This window comes from Medicago sativa, chromosome 3 (genome assembly GCF_051527215.1).
Source record: "Medicago sativa cultivar Bolivia chromosome 3, Bolivia_mono, whole genome shotgun sequence".
Taxonomy (NCBI): Eukaryota; Viridiplantae; Streptophyta; class Magnoliopsida; order Fabales; family Fabaceae; genus Medicago; species Medicago sativa.
In genome coordinates this window covers 80578844-80601875 of record NC_140751.1, presented here as the reverse complement: position 1 = coordinate 80601875, position 23032 = coordinate 80578844, and the positions used below count along the sequence as shown (strand labels likewise).

The 23032-nt window shown below is 33.1% G+C and overlaps 1 protein-coding gene and 1 pseudogene across 2 annotated transcripts; both read right to left on the bottom strand.

The window, feature by feature from the left end:
* Window positions 1-11127: 11127 nt before the first annotated feature.
* On the bottom strand, window positions 11128-13158 carry LOC146940736 (uncharacterized; annotated as a pseudogene).
* A 1798-nt stretch (window positions 13159-14956) lies between these two features.
* Window positions 14957-22588, bottom strand: LOC146940735 (protein BREAST CANCER SUSCEPTIBILITY 2 homolog B-like). Of its 2 annotated transcripts, none has more exons than XM_085754453.1 (18): window positions 22215-22588; window positions 20650-22107; window positions 20433-20557; window positions 20173-20321; window positions 19735-19857; window positions 19433-19630; window positions 19262-19343; window positions 19121-19171; window positions 18956-19031; window positions 18750-18861; window positions 18570-18641; window positions 16846-17041; window positions 16598-16774; window positions 16182-16324; window positions 16002-16064; window positions 15677-15890; window positions 15312-15479; window positions 14957-15226 (listed from the first exon to the last, which is right to left on the bottom strand). In XM_085754453.1, the coding sequence occupies exons 1-18, from the start codon at window positions 22393-22395 to the stop codon at window positions 15170-15172; spliced, it is 3645 nt and encodes a 1214-aa protein (XP_085610579.1). In that variant the 5' UTR covers window positions 22396-22588; the 3' UTR covers window positions 14957-15169. The 2 variants fall into 2 exon arrangements, with proteins under 2 accessions (XP_085610579.1, XP_085610578.1); XM_085754452.1 differs by having other exon boundaries at window positions 20418-20557; window positions 22215-22560.
* Between the last annotated feature and the right edge of the window lie 444 nt (window positions 22589-23032).

The following is a 23032-nucleotide window of genomic DNA, read 5'->3' as shown; positions in this document are numbered from 1 at the left end:
CATCAGGTCTGTACAGCACTAGCTCGCAACGGCGAGCTATTCTACTCGCAACGGCGAGCTGAACGGGGAAGCTCGCAACGGCGAGCAGGGTTACTCGCAATTGCGAGTTGGGGATTGCTCGCAATGGCGAGCTGAATCGCTCGCAACGGCAAGCGATGACAGAACTGGGTTCTGTCGCAGCTCTCATCTCTCATCTCAGCACTCGAATTCTCACCTTCCAGCCCTCTAATTCATCACCAATCATCATCTAAACGTGTTCTATGACTAATTAACATTTGTCTACATCAAACTACATCTAAATTCACCTAAGTCTTCCACTTTTAATAATTTTTGACCTAATCCCAATCCCTTAAACCTACAACAATTGATCACTTTTATGAATCAAAACTTGTTAATAATGAGAGTTAGTCTCACCCTTACCTTAGATTATGTTTCTGAAATCCAACAGCCGCGTTCTTCGCTCTTTAGGGTTCTCTCTGACTTCTCTTCTTTCTCTCTTTTTTTCTCTGTTGTACGCGTTCTAATTTTCTCTCTCAATTACATACTTTTATTCTTTCCCTAATTGCTCTTCTCACCACAACTTACTCTTTCCCCTAATAATTAATTATTTCTACTAATAACAATATTTCTCCCCCACTTAAGAAAATACTTATATTATTAACATATCTTCTACCTATATATATATATATATATAATAATAATAATAATTCACATAATATTCTAATAAAAAGCCATAAATCACTTAAATATTAATTATGAAAAAATTGGGCGTTACAAAAATTATAAGAATAGATATTTTGCATTTTTATATTGTAACAAACTATACTTATTTTTTTCAATGATTCCAACCATGTAGCAAATATAATATCTTTCAAAAAAAAATATAACAAATGTTTATAAGTATAGATAATATATATTTTTCTCTTTCATATTGTAACAAACTATACTTATATTTTTCAATGATTCAAATAATATAACAAATATAATATCTTTAAAAAAATATAACAAATGTAATATAAATTCCTTCAAAAAAACAAATGTAATATAAATTCTTATCTTTTTTAATGACACCAACAAAATTATATTCTTATAATCAGATTATTTAAAGGTTTAATCGAAAGGAGAAAAAGTCAACCTAAAACGACCTATTTTCTTTATATACGGTATAGAAGTATACATATCTATAATATTAATCAAAATCAAATTAATTTTAATCAGAATTTCATAAAAACTGTTGTTTATACACATTAGCACAATAAGAAGAGTTGACGGAGTACTCGTCTAAACGCTAGTGATACATAAAATTCTTGTTGATTGAGAGTTTTTTTACAATATAACTCCATTAGTTCTAAGGAAAAAAATTAATTCATTATTATTATGAAAAACTAAAACATATTAATTTTAAGTAGGTTTGATCCATTCTTCCTTTAGTTTTGGGCAAGTGGAGGATGAGAGGTGTCTTTTTTAGTTTTGCGTTGTTGATGTTGTTTTAGCTTTTCTTTTGATGTTGTCTAGTTTTTTGGTGGGGCTTTTTGGTCATCTTTGGTGTTCCTCAAACCATGTATATCCTTTCTCTTTTTCTTATAATTTATGTATTTATTTGCCATTTAAAAAAGTTTTTTGTGTTCTTATTGAGTTTCACGGAAAAATATAAAAACATATTTTATTGGTTACCGAGAAAATAGGATAGAGAGCAAATTGAATTCAACTTGCATTTAATTTCACTTTGAAAATGATAATTTTTTGAAATAACGTGTTTTAATAGAATAAAAGTCGATATTTTATGCTTATAATTTAGGACAAAGAAAGTAATTTTTTGTTTCTTATAATTTAAAACGGATGAAGTATTTTTCTGAATATATAAGCGTATTTCATGAAATACTATTCAATTAATACTGCAGTATTTTTTTTTAATTGTTGCCGATTGAGAATTTTAATTGCTTTCATTATATACTACTCCTTCCGTCTCAAATTATATATCATTTTGGAAATTTTTAATCAATGTTATATGAAAAAGAAAAAATATAAGTCATTCAACAAAAATATCATTCATTAATGATATGCAAAAGAATGATTAATATTTTATTGATAGTATAAAATAATTTTTTATGCCGTCAATATATTGAAGGTTTGCAAGTGATCATAGTGTATTGATTTGCTTCATTATTTTTGAATGAAAAATGTGAAAAGGATGTTCGCAACATTTGTTCTGCACACATAAATGAGAAGCAATATTAGAATGCTCATTCCTTCTTCCATTGTTCATTGCAGCAAATGAAAACCCTCCTTTCAATTCAAGGTGACTTGACATGTCTTACTAATTAAGGAAGATGAAAAAATCAAGAACGGATCCAGAAATTTTGTCCAATAAAGATAAAGATTATATTGGAAATTATAAACACGCATATACACAAAATTAAAGACACAAACATCCGCAAATTTTAATCGTTCTCTACGGTACTAGAATTTCTTAAATACATGAGTTAGTGATTAAACATCAAGGCATTGAGAGAGAAAAGATGAACACAGTTAATTAACTTCTTATATACATTACTAGAATTTCGTTTAGGATAGTGTTGAAGGCTTTCTCAAAAAGTTGAAATGCTTACATTCAATGTTACAAATTAAGCTAAAAGCTGGACTCTAGAAGAAGGAGCAGCACATGATATGGAACGTATGAAGATGCAAACAACCGAGTTGGCCAATCCCAACACAATTCCAATCACCACCTGACCCCGCTTTGGAATCGGACGGTCACAGATAATCCTTCCTAATACTCCACCGTTGATTTTCATGATTGCAGTTGCAGTTGCAGTCGTAGCACCCTCCATCTTCTCTTTGCTTTGTTCTGCTTTCTGTTTTTTCTATGCTCTGTTGAGTACACAAAGATGCTCTTGTTTTGTTTTGGTTTATGTTTCTAGATACTATTATATATAGACTGAGATTCCACGTTTAGATATTTGTTATGTAATGGAACATGTTACTAAATTGCCCCACGATATTTTATACACCATGTGGTCCATGCCCACTTTTTTTTTTGAATAGGCAAATATTATTAGCCATATGTCCGTACAAGAAGCACTAATAAGCAAGGGACAACAAAGCAAAGCAACAACGGATACAACTTTCAATCCACAAGGCATAATCAAGATCCAAAAACAGTACTACAGCCACCAAAACAAAATGCTGGCAGCCACAAACCGAAGGTCCATCCATGCCCACTTGTTTGAACTCTTTTGTCGACCTTAATTTCCATTTATTTCATTTATATGAAAATTACGTCATTTTTTGGCCCAACACATGTCATTTTTTAAGAGAGCCACGTGTGAATATATTAAAATGTTGTATCTTTATTTGGACCTTACTTGCTAGAGTATCAAGACCTTCATGTTCTTTTGTTAAGACTTAAGATGGAACATCAAATACATTTTGTTTTGGTTCGAGAATTAGGAGGGGAGGGGAGGGGAGGGGAGAGGAGGAATTTTAACGGAGGGGAGGGGAGGAGAGATATTTTAATTAAAAGTGTGTTTGGTTCACAAGGGGAGGGGAGGGATTTTAAAATTATTTTACTGTTTTACCCTTAAACTTAATTAAATAAGGATAATAAAGTAACGAAACAATAACGATGTAAATCGATAACAACATGATGTAGACGATCAGTGGCGAAGCCAAAAAATTTACAGAGTCTGGGCTAAAAATACGTTACTTTCTTCATGCGAATAATTTCACATTTTCTGCAGATAATTTCACATTTCCTGCTAATAATTTCACATTTCGTGCGGATATATCTTTCCTACGGATCCTAAAATCCTAGTATTACCTCACCTGGGAACCTAAATCCTTGGCAAAATCTGCAGGAAATGGCTGGGCTGGCAAAATCTGCAGGAAATTAGCCCAAAAATCCGCAGGAAAAGCTCAAAGTTGTAGTAATGGCTGGGCTGGCTACAAAGGAAAGTTGGAGCTGAGCCTGGGCACTAGCCCAGGCTAGCTGGGGGGTGGAATCGCCACTGTAGACGATGGAATAATGGATTAGTAATAGGGTTGTTACAAGAAGTAATGAAAGTTGTTACAAGGAAAAATTGTTAATAATATAGAATACAAGTTGTTACAACAAAATATTGTTAATAATATGGAATAAAAGTTGTTACAAGATAACCTAATAATAGTAAAAGTTGTTTCAAGGATAATATAACATAATAATAATAAATGTTGTTACGAGGATAATATTGAGATTTTAAATTAATATAAGGATAATTTTGACAGTGCAATAAAATTTGCTTATCTCCCCTCCCCTCCTCTCCCCTTCTAAAAATTGAACCAAACACGTCAAATTAAAAATCTCCCCTCCCCTCCCCTCCCCTCTAAAACTCTCGAACCAAACAGACCCTTAGGAAATCCCAGCGAGGGTTGTGGGAAATATTTCACATTATACTTGGTAACTTCTTTGCATACATCTACTTGTTTTGAAACAGTTATTTCCTCTACCCACCTTGTACTCAAATGTCACACTGATGTGAAAAATGCTAGTATTCCAAATTTGGCCGACAAGAAGGAAAATCTTTCAAAAGTATAAAGAGTAGAATTTTTTAATTCAAAATTAGTAATACGGATATCATTAAAAATACTAGTATTCAAAATTAATCTCTCTCAAGTGTATGCAGTTTTCTACCACTAGCCTCACTCCCTTCTCTGTGACATCATGACAATGTTCCAGGTTTAGATGTAGAAGCCGAGGGAAACTCTTTGGGATCGCATACAGTTCTTCATCACCAATAATTTATACAAAAAAAGATTAGTAGTTCTTCTTTTTAAGCTTTGCCAACACAGTTTCAATAGGTTCTTGTTCTTTTCATCTAAATTACTAATGTTTGTTAAGTCACTAAAATAGTAAATTTCCTTCCTTGCACTTTTTGAACCACTCTAATAATGAAAATTGACTCACATACATATACATGTATGAAATTTGAAAATCCATGACGGAATAACACTGAAAATTGTAAAGGCTATCGAATGAAGATTTAGCTATATGACTGATCTATATAAAACATGTAAAAATGCACTTTTTCAAGCAAAGGCTTATATTTGCGATTTTCAATTGAATAAATCAATATTGTTGCATGTATTGACACTTCAATGAAAAATATTTCAGTTTTCATATTATCAATTTACGATTTACTTATGTCTTAAACTTTACACAAATTCAAAAATAAATATAATAATTAAATTAAGGATTCTATGGAAGAAGTTATATATTGAACAAGATACACCTTATCTCTTTTAATCCAATTAACCTTTCTAGATTCTTTACTCCCTCCTCACAAAAACAAAATAAAAAATAAAAAATAAGGATTCAATGGAAGAAGTTATACTTGTGGGAGCCTTAAAGAATGAAATAAATTAAACCAACTGAGGTGGTATTGAAATAGAATATAAAAGATATAATACAATAACTAAAATGAATGTCATTGAATTGAATTTGAATGTGTGACCTTTATTTGTTTTTTATTTTTAATTTTTAATATGGAATAGACTATGGTATTTAATTATAATTTTGATTATTTGTCAATTCATAGATATCGGTTTGAACGTACTCTCTTCGTATATTATGTTGAGGAATTAAACTCTTTGTTTATAATTATCAACTTGATTGTTTAATATGATTGTAAAGTAAAAATATATTCATTTACTTAAATCGTTTTATTTGTTTCTTTAGGGATAGGAAAATCAATGTTACAAAATCTTTTTTCATCAACAAGGATCACGTTCAACCCTGAAATTATAGAGACGAATGAACTATAGAAAATATATTATTATTTTGGTAGAGAGAATTTTTTGGTCACACTTTACTTATGTTTTTTTTTTATGCTCCATATTTTGGTCACACTTTAACTTCAAAAGGTTCCATATAGATTATGATATTAGATGAGTTCAGTCTTTATAATGAAAAACAGTTTTACATTCAATCGAGGGAGTTGGCACATATATTATACCTTTTTATTCCCCGCGTTTGGGTTTGTTGGTTTCAATTAGGAACTTTGAGAAGGAGGGATGGTTCTTTTTGAAAAATGGAAAATAATGATGTGAAAATCAAAATTACGGTAAAGTAAAAGGACATTAATTTAGAGTGTTTTAATTTGTGACCCTTTGATCTCCAATAAAATAAAATTGAGGGAAGATATTAAACAAAATTGATTTCTCATTTTCTCTCTCTTCATAGATAAGTTGTTTCCGAGAAAAATACTATCTCCAATATTTTTTTAGGGACTCTTTCCAATCTTAAATATAAATAATAATTAATTTTTTTAATCTCAAATCAAATATAACTTACTTTGTCTCTATTTAATGTTGTTTATCCTATGTGGTATTGTAGAAATAATCAGATTCAATAATTCAAGACTTTTGTAACCAAAAAAAAAAAAACAAGACTTGCTAGAAATGCAATTATTGCTATGATCACAACTCAAGCTTCTCTATCTGGTCAGACAAATCTAACAAATGGTCCAACTATCTTTGATTTTGTTATTTTGAAAGCTTTTAAAATGGATACTCATCATCAAAGAACACAAAAATTATTGGGGTTATTTGACAACCACCTATTCATAGTTGGATAAAGTGTAATACTGATGGCATAACTTAAGGCAATCCAAAACCAACAGCTTCTGTAGGCATCTACAAAAACAATCATGAAGAGAGTATTGGTTGTTTTGTTTCAAAACTTGCAATTTGTAATGCTCTGTTTACTTAGATTATGGCAGTCATTCTTACAATGGAATGTGCTTACCAGAAAAATTGGCATAATATTTGGATTGAAAGTGATTCAAAAATGGTTACCTTAGTCATCAAGTAATTCAAATTGTTCCTTGGCATATCAAAAATAGATGGCTTAACTGTCTTACTCCATTGCAATCAATGAATTTCATGATGTCCTATATGTTCAGACAGGAAAACTGTTGCGCAGATAAGTTGGGTACTTTAGGTCTGTCTATCAATGATTTTATTTGGTGGTCTTTCACACATATTCAGATTAGTGAAGATTTAGTCTTCTATGTTATAGATTGTCTTAACATTTTGAGGGTTTGGTTTGCGCGCACATTTTGAGGGTTTAGTCTTCTATGATCACAACTCAAGCTTCTCTATCTGGTAGGACAAATCTAACAAATGGTCCAACTATCTTTGATTTTGTTATTTTGAAAGCTTTTAAAATGGATACTCATCATCAAAGAACACAAAAATTATTGGGGTTATTTGACAACCACCTATTCATAGTTGGATAAAGTGTAATACTGATGGCATAACTTAAGGCAATCCAAAACCAACAGCTTCTGTAGGCATCTACAAAAACAATCATGAAGAGAGTATTGGTTGTTTTGTTTCAAAACTTGCAATTTGTAATGCTCTGTTTACTTAGATTATGGCAGTCATTCTTACAATGGAATGTGCTTACCAGAAAAATTGGCATAATATTTGGATTGAAAGTGATTCAAAAATGGTTACCTTAGTCATCAAGTAATTCAAATTGTTCCTTGGCATATCAAAAATAGATGGCTTAACTGTCTTACTCCATTGCAATCAATGAATTTCATGATGTCCTATATGTTCAGACAGGAAAACTGTTGCGCAGATAAGTTGGGTACTTTAGGTCTGTCTATCAATGATTTTATTTGGTGGTCTTTCACACATATTCAGATTAGTGAAGATTTAGTCTTCTATGTTATAGATTGTCTTAACATTTTGAGGGTTTGGTTTGCGCGCACACCCCCCCCCCCCCCCCCCCCCCCTTTTTATCCTACTTTTCATTTTAACACATCTATGATGTGTCCTTCATAGGCCGTCAATTTATAAAGTAATGTTATTTATCCTAAAATATATTTTAATTCATGTAAGTTTATTTTTAATGACTTTTATATTCTCATGAAAGAAAGTTTTAATAGATGAACTTTTGAGAATTTTGTATTATTTATGAAACCCAGAATAATAATTGATACAACTAAGTTTTTGAATTTAGGTATTTTTGTTTATAATTGAGATCTGAGAGAGTATTGAAATTAAGTATTTTTTTTTATTAAGAATGGAAAATTAAAACATAGGTAATCATATCCATTTGATAAATGGATATATTGAATGACTGATAAACCAAATCTAATATGAACTCTTACCAATTTCCCTTAAAAAAATGAACTTTTACTAATTGGTTAATTTTTTGGGAATATATTAATTATTTATAGTGTTTTTATCTTTTAGGCTTAATTGTACTTTTGTTAAATATTTTATCCCTTTCACAAAAATAATCATCTCTTTATAAAATTTAACATTTTTTATCTCAATAAATGATGATTTATTGTTTCAATTTTAAATATGAAGATAAAATACCACATGACGCCGAAATTATGGATGAAAGGAAACAAAAACAATAATATTTAAAAAATCTGTTGATATGTAAAACCTGTTAAATAATTTTTAATAAAATGTATCCCGTGCTTGGCACGGGGCGTTACACTAGTAGCTCACAAGTCAGAGGGAAACCAACTAACTCTAGCATGGCCAATTATGTTGAATGCAGACATTGTCATCCATAGATTTGTGTTAAGACCAAACAATGTGTTGAAAACGACACTGAAATCAAGCAAGCACCATTGTCATCCATTTATGCCACGTTTAGATATTTTCTTTTGGTAATGGAGCATGTTACTAAATTGCCCCACGATATTTTATACACCATGCCCACTTGTTTGGATTCTTTTTTTTTTTTTTTTGAAGACCTTAATTTCCATTTATTTTATTTATATGAAAATTTCGTCATTTTTTGGCCCAACACATGTCATTTTTTCAGAGAGCCACGTTTGAATATTATTAAAATCTGCTGTATCTTTATTTGGACCTCACTTGCTAGAGTATCAAGACATTCATGTTCTTTCGTTGAGATGGAACATCAAATACATTTTGAATGACCGGTTAAAGTGTGAATATCTCTGGGATTGTATAGTTAATTAACACAGATGTTAAGACCCAAATTTTGTTTAGATATTCATGTTTGTTAAATATAAGTCATTTAACAAAAATATCATTATTAATGATATGCAAGAGATAAATTAAAGAAATTGAAAAAAGATAAAATGATAAATACTGAGACAATAATAAAAAAAGAATCATTAATATTTTATTGATAATATAAAATAATTTTTTATGCCGTCATTATATTAAAGGTTTGCAGGTGATCAACTGATCATAAGTGAATATTTGCTTCATTATTTTTGTAATGAAAAATGTGAAAAGGATGTTCGCAACATTTGTTCTGCACTTCTGCTGCTTCCTTGAGTCTCCGATGTGGGACTCTTATGCATAAATACATAAGTGAGAAGCAAGAGGTTGGCAACATCAAAATTACATCCCACAGTTCTCATTCCTCTTCCATTGTTCATCATTTGCAGCCAATGAAAACCCTCCTTTCAATTCAAGGAGACTTTGCAAGTCTTACTAAAGAAGATGGGCTTGGATTCTCTCCGATGACATCACCATCCAGTGGAATGTTAATCATTGAAATGAGAATTGAAAATATAAAAACCCGAGAGAGATGGTAGTTTGAAAGGTGAGATTTACACTGCAGTGAAAGTTTCATAAGAGGGAATCTTTTCTCAAGAAAGATGGTATAATCATGAACGGATCTAGAAATTTTGACCAAAAAGAATAAAGATTATATTGAAAATTATAAATTAAAGACACTGACATCCGCAAATTTTAATTGTTCTCTACGTGTATTCATATTTGACAATTGTAGGATTTTTTAATTTCCAATACTATATAAATCTCTCTCTAGTACCCCCTCCTCTCAAGTATAAACATAAATTGATCAAACAAGGTGGGGTGTATTTAATCTCTAAAAAAATGGTGGATGTATTTGTTTCAAATTTTGGACCAAGTAATATTTTTTGGACCGAATTTTGTTTATATTAATAGAGGAAGTATCTGACTAGAAAATCATTCAAAAACTCATACATTACTAGAATTTGTTAAATACATTTGAGTTAGTGATTAAACATCAAAACATTGAGAGAGAGAGAGAGAAAAGATGAACACAGTTAACTTCTTATATACATTACTAGAATTTCGTTTAGGATAGTGTTGAAGGCTTTCTCAAAAACAAAAAAAAAAATTGAAATGCTTACCTTCAATGTTACATATTAAACTAAAAGCTGGACTCTAGAAGGAGGACCACATGATATGGAACGTATGAAGATGCAAACAACTGAGTTGGCCAATCCCAACACAATTCCAATCATCACCTGACCGCGCTTTGGAATCGGACGGTCACAGATAATCCTTCCTAATACTCCATCGTTGATTTTCATGATTGCAGTTGCAGTTGTAGCACCCTCCATCTTCTCTTTGCTTTGTTCTGCTTTCTGTTTTTTCTATGTTCTGTTGAGTACACTGTACACAAAGACAAAGATGCTCTTGTTTTGTTTTGTTTTGGTTTATGTTTCTAGATACATATATAGACTGAGATTCCACGTTTGGATATTTGTTTTGTAATGGAACATGTTACTAAATTGCCCCACGATATTTTATACACCATGCCCACTTGTTTAGATTTTATTGTCGACCTTAATTTCCATTTATTTTATTTTATTTATATGAAAATTACGTCATTTTTTGGCCCAACACATGTCATTTTTTTAGAGAGCCACGTGTAAATATATTAAAATCTGTTGTATCTTTATTTGGACCTTACTTGCTAGAGTATCAAGACATTCATGTTCTTTCGTTGAGATGGAACATCAAATACATTTTGATTGACCAGTTAAAGTGTGAATATCTCTGGGATTGTATAGTTAACACAAATGTTACCCAAATTTTGTTTAGATCCTCAAAGTAGGGGGGAAAACAAATTTACTAGTTTGGTTGGTAAAAATTAAATAAATTGACAGTGCACCAAAACAGCAGAGCCAAATTGTAAAGTTAACGTGACTTTCTTTAGTAAATCAATTGAATCTCAAATGATCACATGAGTTAGTAGGCACATGAATCCAAATATTTAATCTGAAAAATAAAATAGGAAAAGCTCTTCAAATAGTGAAAAGAGCATAATACCCAATATTGGCATTATAAAGTCAATGATCAAATTCTATGTCAAAAAGAAATGTTCAAATTCTATGTCACAAAATCAGCATTTTTATGAACTCTACTATGAAATGTATTGTTCAAATAATAACAATTAAATTTATACTCGTGCAATTATCATGCACAGACCAGTAACAATAAATGAAATGGAAGCTCACATTTTTAACTAAACAAAACAAAAATCTAAGTAACATCTAAGAAAAAAAAGAAGAAAAAACACTTACGATCGAACAAAGCACTTCCAGAATACTAGCAAACAAGACATTGCTCATAGAGGAGTTTCTTATCATAGTCACGAGGACGAAAATCTGGAGGTGCTATTATTTTTCTCAATGATGGCCTCAAAAGTATCATCTTGGCAACAATATCAGCAGACACTTTATAACAACATCTCAAATTAATCTCTCTCAAGTGTATGCAGTTTTCTACCACTAGCCTCACTCCCTTCTCTGTGACATCATGACAATGTTCCAGGTTTAGATGTAGAAGCCGAGGGAAACTCTTTGGGATCGCATACAGTTCTTCATCACAAATTCTTGTGTGTGACAAGTTCAACACTTCCAGTTTGGAAGCTTCAATGTTGATCCAAATTAGCTTAGGTTGTGTTTGGAAGGCAATGTTGAAATGCCTAATCTTACAACATCTCTTTAACACTATGCCGATACCTTTGCAAGATATGAAATGGCAAGAGCACAAATCAAGAAGCTGCATATTAGGAAACATGAAAGCAAACATGTTCATGTGTTCATCTTTCAAACTTGAATTGCGAGCTAAGTAGAGAGACTTCACTTGATAGTATACAACCCAATCCGCTGATGTTATTGAACCATTTCCAATTTTTGTTGACTCCATTCTGATCTCAGTGAGCAAAGGACAGTTCCTAAGGAGTGCAAAGAAGGCTAAACTTGTGAGCTTGTCACAATTACTCACATTTATAGACACCAAATCACCAAGAAATGGACACAGCGTAATGAAATGTTGATCATTCAAAAACTTTGTATTTTGAAGATCTAGATGCTGCAGAGATCGACACATTGACAAGAAATAAGAGATGCCGGTGAAAGTATATTGGGAACAACCTTGGAGGACAAGTTTCCTCAAAGGAAGAACTGCTAGTGCCATAGAGTCAAGCATTGAATTGGTAATGCATGAAAAGGACAAATCAAGACAAGTTAAGCTCTTCAAACTCGCAATTGAATCAATGAAGCACGAAGTAACGTTTTTCCTTTCTCTAGGTCCCTCAAAGTTGGCAATAGACAAAGAAGTCAAGCTTGGTCTCTAGCAGATTGCAGAAGCAATACCAGCATATGTTATGGAAGGGCATTTGGACATAACCACCTCTTGGAGAAACTCACAATTCATACATAGTTGAAAAAACAATGAGTCATTTACGTAGATATTACCCGAGAGATTAACCTTACGGAGTTTCGAAAGCTTCTGAGTAAGAAGAACCTTTAGGGCATTGCTATAGTTATCGTAGTAGTCGCCGCTCCTTCCTTTGGGGAAACTAATATCCAGATCTTGGAGGAACGGGAAGGAATCTGCTATGAAGGTCATATCGGTATATTTGAGATAACCGACATGGGAACAAATGAGAGAAGTCAAAGTTGATTTATTTTTTTTGAGAATAGTTCGCAGCCCTAATGTGGGGAAAGTGGGGTGGTTGGAGATGTTGAGGGAAGTGAGGTTGAGGGAAACGGAGCGGGGGATTCGAGAGAAAAGAGTGTTTAGGTGAACGGCATGGAAGCCGGAGAGATCGAGGGAGGTGAGGTTTGGGAACCTTTGGAAGAGGCGAGGGAGTGATGATGGATTGTAGATTAATGTGAAGGAATACAGAAAACGGTTTGTGATGAAGAGCAACTGTTTGGATACAAGGGATAGAGTCTTTAAACAATGGTTACGGTCATTGATGCTATCGTTATCGTTGTTGTTGTTGAGGAGTTTCAATAAAACATATTCCCAACAATCGTCCGGTAAAGTATCAAAATCTCTTGTTGCCATTTTTTTACGTTTACTGGATAACAAATTCACTGACGCCATTCTTTCTTGCTTTTCTGATCTCAAATCAACCCTAACCCTAGGTGGAAACGAAGTATGTCATATGTTGCCAAGATTTGATGTGTGTGGGTATATATATGGAACAGCCCTAAATCGTGTAAAAAAGATGTTGGAGCCGAATAATAAGTATTTAAAAACAACCTTAAAAAAAGTACGTGTTTGCCGGCAACAAAATGTACATTAAAAAAGGATGGATGGATAATATCTATTGTTAATTAACAAATTAAAAGTAAATATCGTAGGTGTATGATTACAAAAACAACCTTAAAAAAAGTACGTGTTTGCCGGCAACAAAATGTACATTAAAAAAGGATGGATGGATAATATCTATTGTTAATTAACAAATTAAAAGTAAATATCGTAGGTGTATGATTACAAGAGTTAAAGATAAGAGAAATTATATTTGTACAACCATTTTCTTACAACATTTGGGACAACTCTCTCTCATACACTCATTATGATCTTGCTTTCTCTCTCCATTGCTTTGGTTTTCGTGTCAAGACATACATTTCTTTCTATAATTTTGGTTGTCCCATGAGTTGTACAAAAAATGGTTGTTCAAATAACATACCTCAAAGGTAAATATTGTAGGTGTATGATTACAAGAGTTTGTTACAATATCAATCCTTGATTTTCTCACTTTAGACTTTACTCGCTTTAAAAATCCTTGCCTCCGAAAGATGATACTTACCTTTTTTAGCAAAGGAATTAGACAGCATATAATTTTCATTTTATAAAATGAGATTAAAGCTTTAGAAAAATGAGAATGGTGATTTTTTCAGAAAAAATGTATTGATTTTTTAAAAGTGTGTATATTAAGAGAAATTTGAGGAAATGAATACAACAAAATACTTTCTAATCTATCTAAAAATATTAGTTGTGTAGTGATTAATGAGGTTCATCTATGATGAATCGTTTAGAATAATTAAATTTAATTTCTGAAACAAATTTACTCTAATTACTAGGACCCTTCACTTAAAAATCAGAGGGATAACATCAAAACAAAATATTATAATTAATGTTACTTTCTTTACTTTCCTCCAAAGAAAATGGCGTGAATCAAATATTTGATATCCTGATTGAAGGTTTTTCTTTTTACCTTTAGACCAAATCCTTGTAGTTAGAGTTTTTTTAAACATAATCAAATTCCATATAATGACAAGTCTGTCATCATGATATTTTCAACTCTATATAAATTTAAATTTGTTTGGTAATAGGTAATATTTTAAAAAGGGATAGCATAATGAAAAGGAAGAAGATTAAACCTAAAAACTGCAAACTTAGAAAATTGATTAAGAGGGACACATGATAATAGATCTTGAAAGTTTTTAGTTTTTAATTTGACGAAGATTTAATGAACCTGTGTGTTTCAAATATGAATAAAATGGGTTATACATGCTCAGCTAATTTATTGGCTAAACTAATTTGAATCAATAGCCTAGATACATGAAAACGTGATAATCAGAGACATACACAGGCCTCTGTATGCAATAAAACTGAATCAGAAGAAAGATAACTAAGGATTAAATGTTTTTTATCTTATAAAATTAATAAATTTTTATTTTAGTCTTCGTAAAAAAACTTAATTGATTTTAATCTTTTCAAAACTTGCAAGTATTTTATTTATCCTTGAAAAATTAGCAAATTTTAATCCATGTAAAAGAAATCTTTGTTTTTCATCCCTCTAAATTCTTATTTTATTTTGTCTCTCTTCTCTATTATTTTAATTTTGTCCATCCTGCATCAAAAAGTGCATAGAAAATCCTCTTTGACAAAAAAGTGCATAGAAAATGAAATGTCCTTTCGATGAAATTTACATTTACACTATCCAAAAATTATTTTAATTCTTCAAAAGGAACATACTAAAAGACCTTAAGACCTGTTAACTTTTAACTACGTGAATGTTGTCATGGATTTCAGAAAGTGTTTAATATTATGTAGACAGTAGAGCAACATGCACGTATCTTTAGATAGTTCCTCCTCTTTTCTCCATCTAGGCTTTACAATCACCAACTATACCCAACACCTTTTCCTTGAGTTTCTCTATTATCTGCAGAAAAAGAAGCAAAGTGTCATTATTAGAAATTGAGCCATGCAACTCAAGTTTTGATACAGTATGGTTCCATGATGCATACCAAGCTCGAATTGCTAGCCCATCTTCTGACGGAGCTGGCAGCATTTCTGAGGTGAGAACACTGTGGGGAATCAAATTTCAAATAATAGGTTGAAATTTCATTAGCATCAGCAACCCATATATGGTTTGTATGGTCCTTCTCTTTTTTTATAAGATTACAGAAACCAACCTGCATAAAACAAAAACACAAGTTTTATCTAATATCTGAATTAATGCAAAATAGGTAGAATTTTGCAAACTAGACAGCCTAAAACAACATAATTGAATCATGATCAATCAATAGGGAGCAAAAGCAAATGGCAAGCAACAAAAAGTATAACGGAGTTAAGAATAGCAGTAACAAAAAGCCTAGAACAATGTAATTACCGTAGATCCGGCAAGGTTATGGTTGATAGGTGGAAATGAATCATGATCAAACAATGGGGAGCAAAAGCAAATGGCAAGCAATGTGTCGATAAACTTTCCTGACTGTAACCCATTCATGATGGATCCATCAGTCACAAAAATCCATTGCTTCTTTTGCTGACTTGATGTATAAACCTTTCCCACATGCACAACAAATGCAACAACATCGAACTCGCTGTATAAGAATAATAACAAGGCTACTTTAAATATTTTTTTGCTTTTCTTTTTTGATTGCCAGCACAAAGATACACACACACATAAGGACTAGGGGGGCGGAATTTCTTACTTGGAAAGTGGGATGTCACTCAGACCTGACAATGGTATTGATTTCCGATTATTGGAAAATGGCCTACAAAGGAGAACAATAAGGTGGGTTTAGAATTTACATAACCATAATAAAGCCAAGTAGATAGAAATTATCTTTTACTCTTTTTTTTTCATCCTATTCTGATTGCTAGATACCTACTTAAACTGTTCCTTTGCATTAGAAGATAATGGCAACCACTTGGTAGTAGATCCTCTAGTCTGCAAGTGAAGGACATCCGAATCAGAGCCAAATGGTATGAGTCCTGCAATTGCATATGCTTCTCCCTCTGACAGTTCCTGACGCTATCAAATCATAACACAATATAAAGAAATTCTGAAATTGTGAGCAATCTACAGATATTTGTGATAAACATTTAAGAAAAGGAATTGGAAAAAAAGAAAAAACATTTAAGATAAGGTACTGGAAAAAAGGAAATCAAGTGTATAGTAACTAGCTAGGCAAGTAAGCATGCATGAGAAAATCATTTGCATAAAATTCTGCAACCATAAAAATGCTGAAAATTTATTGACATGAGAAAATATGATTATTCTTTGCAATTGACAGATCAAACTCACCTGCTTCTGTGTTGGGTTCCAGATTGTTACTATGCCTTCTTTAGGCTTATCTCGTTGAGTTTTATAAGTTAATCCAACTACACGCAACCTCATAAATGGCGTTACTTCTCTGTCTCCCAGGCCAGAATCTTTCAAAGCTTTCTCAATTGAACTTTCCATTTGTGACTGTCTATTTGCCTGAAGATGGATGTGAAACCATAAGTATCTTTCTACGTATAAACTTTTACTATTTCAGAAATATAACTCACATTTAATTTGGCCTTATAAGCAGCAAAAGAACTAAGTTGCTCCGGAGTCATATCTGCCATTAGGAATTCGGGTTCTGCAGCTGTCTCCAGCATCTTATATATCTTAGCCCCTTCGCTGTTGCCGTAATCATAAATATGCGAACCAGTTATTTCCTTCTGATACTCCGAAACAATATTATCTACAACAGCCGAGCGTCTAGCGCCATACAAGGTGATCAGTCACAGCACAAACAAAATTCATATTAACGGCTAGTAAAAATGACCACACACGCACTGTAAAAACCTGATCATTTTTCGGGGTTTCCCATATGTACAATTAGTCACAGGTATATTTTATAACATTTTTTGCTTCATGTTATTCTTATGCCTTCATTATGCAGCAAGCCATATCCAAATTTACAGTGGCGACAGAAATTATACTTCGCAGAAAAGTTAAGATTGTTAAGCTGGTCCCAAGGCCAGGTTGCCCTATATAGCCATCAATTATATAATTATTCAATATTAATGAGGTCCTTTCCTATTTTTATCTCATATAAATTCGGGCACATTTGAGAAGAAATACATTGAAGTCTTGTGTTCAACAACTTGGATTATTACATTTCATGACAACAAAACTTCGAGCAACCTGATAGGAAATACAACAAAATATAGAAGAAAAAAAAATGGTGTTTATTGGTAGTATATTCTATTACATTTACACTCCAATTTCCTTTCCAAAACCAAAAATACCTTCTCTGATCTCTCTTTTCGGCTATTTATAGCCTGCCATCTCACATGCCCTAACTAAATGACTTATTAAGTCACTAGTTAACTAGTTGATTACCTACAGGACTACCTATCATAAATATACAAAACCATCTGTAAGGATAGCAGAAACTATAAATAGGATTTGGTTGATCATTTTATTGATGTATGTGTTTCTTTGCTAGAGATGGGAGGAAATGGTTGATTTGAAATTTATTTTTAGTTTGGAACTTTTATTCCTTTTGTTTCGTCCTTTCTTCTGGAATATTTATAACGAACGCTTATGAGCAATCCTGCTCCCCTTTTGACTTTGGTCAAATTTTTGCAACACAACTTACTCTATTTTACTAGTTTATGCATCCTGTTCTTATTGTTAGCTAATTACAAAATATCACCTCATGCTTTTCCCAATGAATAGTATCATAATCCTTGGCAGTTGTCATACCAATCATCCATCGTTCTTACATATCTTTGTAGTATTAACATTAAAATAAGCAGGATACCAACGACCCAATACCTTATAAAGATGATGATGTTGATAGAAACTAAATCAGAAATTTGTAGTTATTATACATGTTTTTCATTCAATACATCCAAGTACTTGTTCATAGAAATAAGGCCCTACACCGGTTGCTTTTTCGAAGAGTTGTGTACAAGTAGACGTTGTATGAGATGCAAAAAACAAGATAAACAAGAAGTTTTCTTTCATTTCCTTGCTTCTAGATACTAGGCCTACCAAACCATAATTTTCTGCAGAATCTAATACATTCTAGCAGGTATATTGGAAAAGTAACATGAACTTTAAAATTTAGCCAGATAATTTGCAATATAGTCTAGTGTGAAACTCACAGATAAATAGAGAACTGAAGTACAAACGCATAAGCAATCAATACTGAGGGAAATATTCACATCAGACAAAAAGGTGATTGATGGCAATATTAAGATTTTAATTAACCCAGCTTATGAATATAAGAAGTCACCTTTGATTGTGCAGCTCCATCATTTTACTCTCCATCCTCTCTGATATTACAACAGATTGTCCACTGCTTAACCTAATATAAGGAAAATAGTTCTTAATTTTCTGGATTGCATAATGAAAGAAAAAAAAATTGAAAAGAAATTTACTGTACATATTTTCTGTAAAATAGTTCTTAAATTACCTTTCTTTGTAAAGAATGGGATATATTCGGGTAATTCCTGCCAAAGTTTGAGGTACTAAACCGCCATTTCTTTTTATGCATTTGAAAGCCAAAGGTGGACCAGCAACTTTACCTGTCGATTAGCTCAAGAAAATAAGCTCAGGGAACAAGATGCTAATTTTCTCCAACTTAAAAAGAATGACATCCACAAACTAAAAGATGCTTACAAAGTCCTAACCGATCTGCCCAATGAGCTCTATATGTTCCATTTATGTGAAGAAGTAAACTAACTGTTGATGACACCTAAAAATATAGCAGAATTTGAGAAAACCATCCAACAGGAATACACATCCACACAAATACTCAATCATAATCCTAAGCCACAAAAAAACCTCAAGGGGTGAAACTGGCCCATTCCAGCCGCATAAACCTGCTCCCCAGATCTGCACAAGGAATATGAGAAGGAAATTCAATATTATCTGTGTATAGCCGTACTAAGTAAGATAGACAATAAAAACAGGCCAGCACACTACCCGAAGCTTCTGTCCTACAAACAATCTTCCAGCAGCCAGTTGCTTTGACAATGGAACATCTAAAATGGCATTTATAGAATACCTGCAGAAAAAGGAAAATACTTTATGTCCAGGGAACCTCTTATATTTTGAAATCATAGATTCATACGCCGTGCAAGTTGAAATTCTAACCATCCATCAGTTAATTCAACTTTTAATGCCTCCCTGCTCTGATTCCCGGTTTGTGGCTCAGATAATGCCCCACTGTCAAGCACATGATCAGAGTGAATGCTAGATATACAGAGAGTCATCATTGAAGAAGGCAATCCATCCCCCTCAAGAATTTTCTTGATGGTAGACCGGTGGCCATGATTCACTTCTCTTTCATATCTAGGCACAAAATATCATTGTTAGTTTAAAAGGCCTAAAATATTTAATTGGCTTTTTCAAAAAACAAAACAGACCTAAAATATGATGTTTAAGCAATTACATACCTGTACTTCAGTTCCTCAAGCACGTTTGATACAGTCAGAAATTTTCCAGCACACCTAGCTGGATAGCATCTCTCATAGCATGCCAGTTTCCATACAATCCATTTGTAATGATTCAAGACCCACCTAGAGAGATGTGCAATTGAAGTTAAAACTACGCCAATTAAGACTAGGCAAAAGAACATTGTTTAAGTAAAACATAACACACCAAAGTGCCCTCCAAGTACCAAACTCCGCCAAATTATTAAATTTAACCACAGAGGACCTCTTATCATTCACATAACAATTGAATATATTAAGTTGCAATTACTTTCTAACATGCTCAAACCACCTAACTGACATGTCCTTGCATCATATACATTAAAAAATTACATAGAAAAGCTATTCCTTCGTAGTTACTGGAGATACTGGAAGCACAAGTTCAGGACAGATGCAACTTACTCTTTTGAGGCAAAACGCAGGGAAGCTCCGTGCTGTGTCAATAGATGGATGAAAGCTTCTGCTCCCATACCATTACTATCAGAGCCATCATGGAATATGTACGCTCCTGCATTACCTGATGTCACCTGTCTGGCTGTATTGGGAGAATGCTGCAACAAATTTCATTTTGGTGTACAAATTACAGTCAGTACTGCTCGGTACCAAATGAGGTCCCAGGACAAGACAGTAAAGAACATTGATCATACACTGATTACACTGACCACTTTTTGCTCTAATGGAGGAACAGCAAAAAATTCCTTGATGTGCATCCTTGGATAGTGAAATGGATATCGGGTAGAAACCTTTCTTTTGAGTCCAGAAGCACCAGAGGATAATTGAGCCAAATCTTAAGAATCACACATATCAAAATGAGTATAATAGATCTTGCAACCAATAAAAGTGAAAGAAATGTACTAAAAACTCTTAAGCCATGCATACCATTAGAAAAATATTGAACATCTTGGTCACCAGAGGTAGAGATATTGGAAATTCGAGGCTTTTTAAAGGAAGAAACAGTTGCATTTAATCCTATTCTCCTTTTCCCACTAGCAGGCTGCTTATTATTTGTATGGACTGTCTTAACGGTATTGGAAATATCCACCAATGCCCTGCCCAATGGTTTTCCACGTGAATCCATTCTTGAAGAAAAACCATTCAATGAAGAACTTTTTATTGTCGTGTCAGCCACTTCATTCTTGTTATACAAGGGTTTCGGTCCAGGAGCTTTGCTACTTTTATGGCCACAATCACTTTCATTCACAACATCATCGAATTTCACGATTAAGTTATTCCCATTACCTTCGTTGCGAAGCTTATTTGAAAATTCCATTTGTTTCGAAGGCTGCAAAGGGTATGTGAAACTTTTTGTCATGTGATTGGGATTATTCTCTAGTGTCATTTGATGTACCAGAGGGGTATGAGTATTTTTACTCTCACTTCTTTCAACAGAGGAAGTGATTGTGCTGGTTTGTCCCTGATCCAGAAACGAGAAAAGCGAATCTCCACCATCAAAGAAATCTCCCAAATCAGGATCACCAAGAAGCCTCCTAGCGCGTTTCAACGCATCACCAGAAATAGATAACGACCTCCCACTGGCAGTTTGGAATTTAATTGGAGCTTGCTTAGCACCACCACCACTACCTGGTTGCACAAATTTACTCTCAAAACCATTCTTCAACGTACCAACTAAAGGACTTTGAAATGACGCGGAACTCATCATTTTACAACTATCCATAAGCTGCAAATGAGGCAATTCTTCATCAAAAGCATGCAATTTTTCAGCATTCTGAGGGGTTTGAATATTACTAACAACAGATTGGAACTTAATTGGTGCATCCTTAGCACCACTAACACTACCACTATCAAGTTGTACAACTTTATTCTCAGAACCCATGTTCAACCTACCAACTAAAGGACTTTGAAACGACGCAGCACTCGTCTTTTTACAACTATCCATAAGCTGCAAATGAGGCAATTCTTCATCAAAAGCATCAAAAAAACTAGCATTCTGAGGGGCTTGAATATTACTAACACCAGTTTGAAATTTTATCAGAGCTTGCTTAGCACCAACACCACTACGACTACCAATATCTGGTTGCACAATTTTATTCTGAAAACCATTTTTGGATCTACTAACTAAAGGACTTTGAAACGACGCAGCACTGGTCTTTTTACAACTATCTATTACCTGTAAACGAGGTTCGTCTTGATGAAAAGCTTTAAATTTCTTAGCATTCTGAGGTGTTTGAATATTAGCACCAACAGTTTCTTCATGCAATCCTAATAACGTCTTTGCTCTAACAAGACCGTTAGAAGAAATAGTAACTTTTCTTCCAGAAGCTGTCTTGAAAAGCGAATTCGCAAAGCCAAAACTATCATCTATTGCATTTTCTTCCTCTACAAAAATAAAAATACACTTCAATTATTTTCATGATTATATAAAATGATGAAGAAATAATAAAAAAGAAAAATGAAATAATAAGGTTAATGAATGAGAATGATACCTTGAGGTTGAAAAAGGTGTGAGGCGGAAGCATGAAGGAGAAGATCGTACATGGAAGGAAGGGGAGGGGTGGGAATAGAAGTAGGAGGGGGTGAGGGTGGAATAACATTTGAAGTGTCGTCGGAGTTGATTTGCCACCGGTAATTGTTATCGGCGTCGGGGAGGATCTTCCATGTTGACATTTCTTCGATTCTATCTTCTTCTTTGCATTTGATTTGATTTGATTTGATTTCGAGGGTTTAACTAAGCAAATTAGGGATTCGATTTTTTGGGTTTGGGAATGGCGGGAAACAAACTTTCGCTTCTATCTACGCACTCACTCTTCTCCCGGTCCCTCTCTCATGTCTACTTTTTTTTATCCCCTTTCAGAAATTCATTAAAATTAAAATGACTAGCATTTCCTTTTATAATAATTGTTTAATAATTAAATAAACAAATGATCAAGTTAACCTCATTGTTTAATTAAAGAGTAATTCGTCCTCGTGAGCTTAGCTCAGATGGTTGGGACAATGCATAAAATATACAAGGTCCGGGGTTCAAACCCCGGCACTACCAAAAAAAAGAAAAAAGAGTAATTCGTCCCCTTGAGCTTAACTCAGTTGGTAGGGACATTGCATAATTTATGGAGGGACCGGGGTTCGAGCCCCGGACACCCCACTTCTCCACATTTAATTGTGTGAGCTCTAGCCACTAGGCTAATAGACCAAACAAAATAAAAAGAGTAATTCTTGAATTTAAAGTTATAATTTTAAATTAAGTAATTTATTATGATTTTATTGCAATTTTTCTTCCAGATAATTTAGATTTTCTCCATCACTA

Bases quoted from the DNA above. Each gene is read 5' to 3' on its own strand.
- LOC146940735 (XM_085754452.1), bottom strand. From the start codon at position 22,395: ATGTCAACATGGAAGATCCTCCCCGACGCCGATAACAATTACCGGTGG. The intron at 15,891-16,001 runs GTAAGAAATTCC...ATTCTTATACAG, and splicing joins AGTGACATCCCACTTTCCAA to CGAGTTCGATGTTGTTGCAT. The intron at 15,480-15,676 runs GTAATTACATTG...TGTTTTATGCAG, and splicing joins ATAACCTTGCCGGATCTACG to GTTGGTTTCTGTAATCTTAT.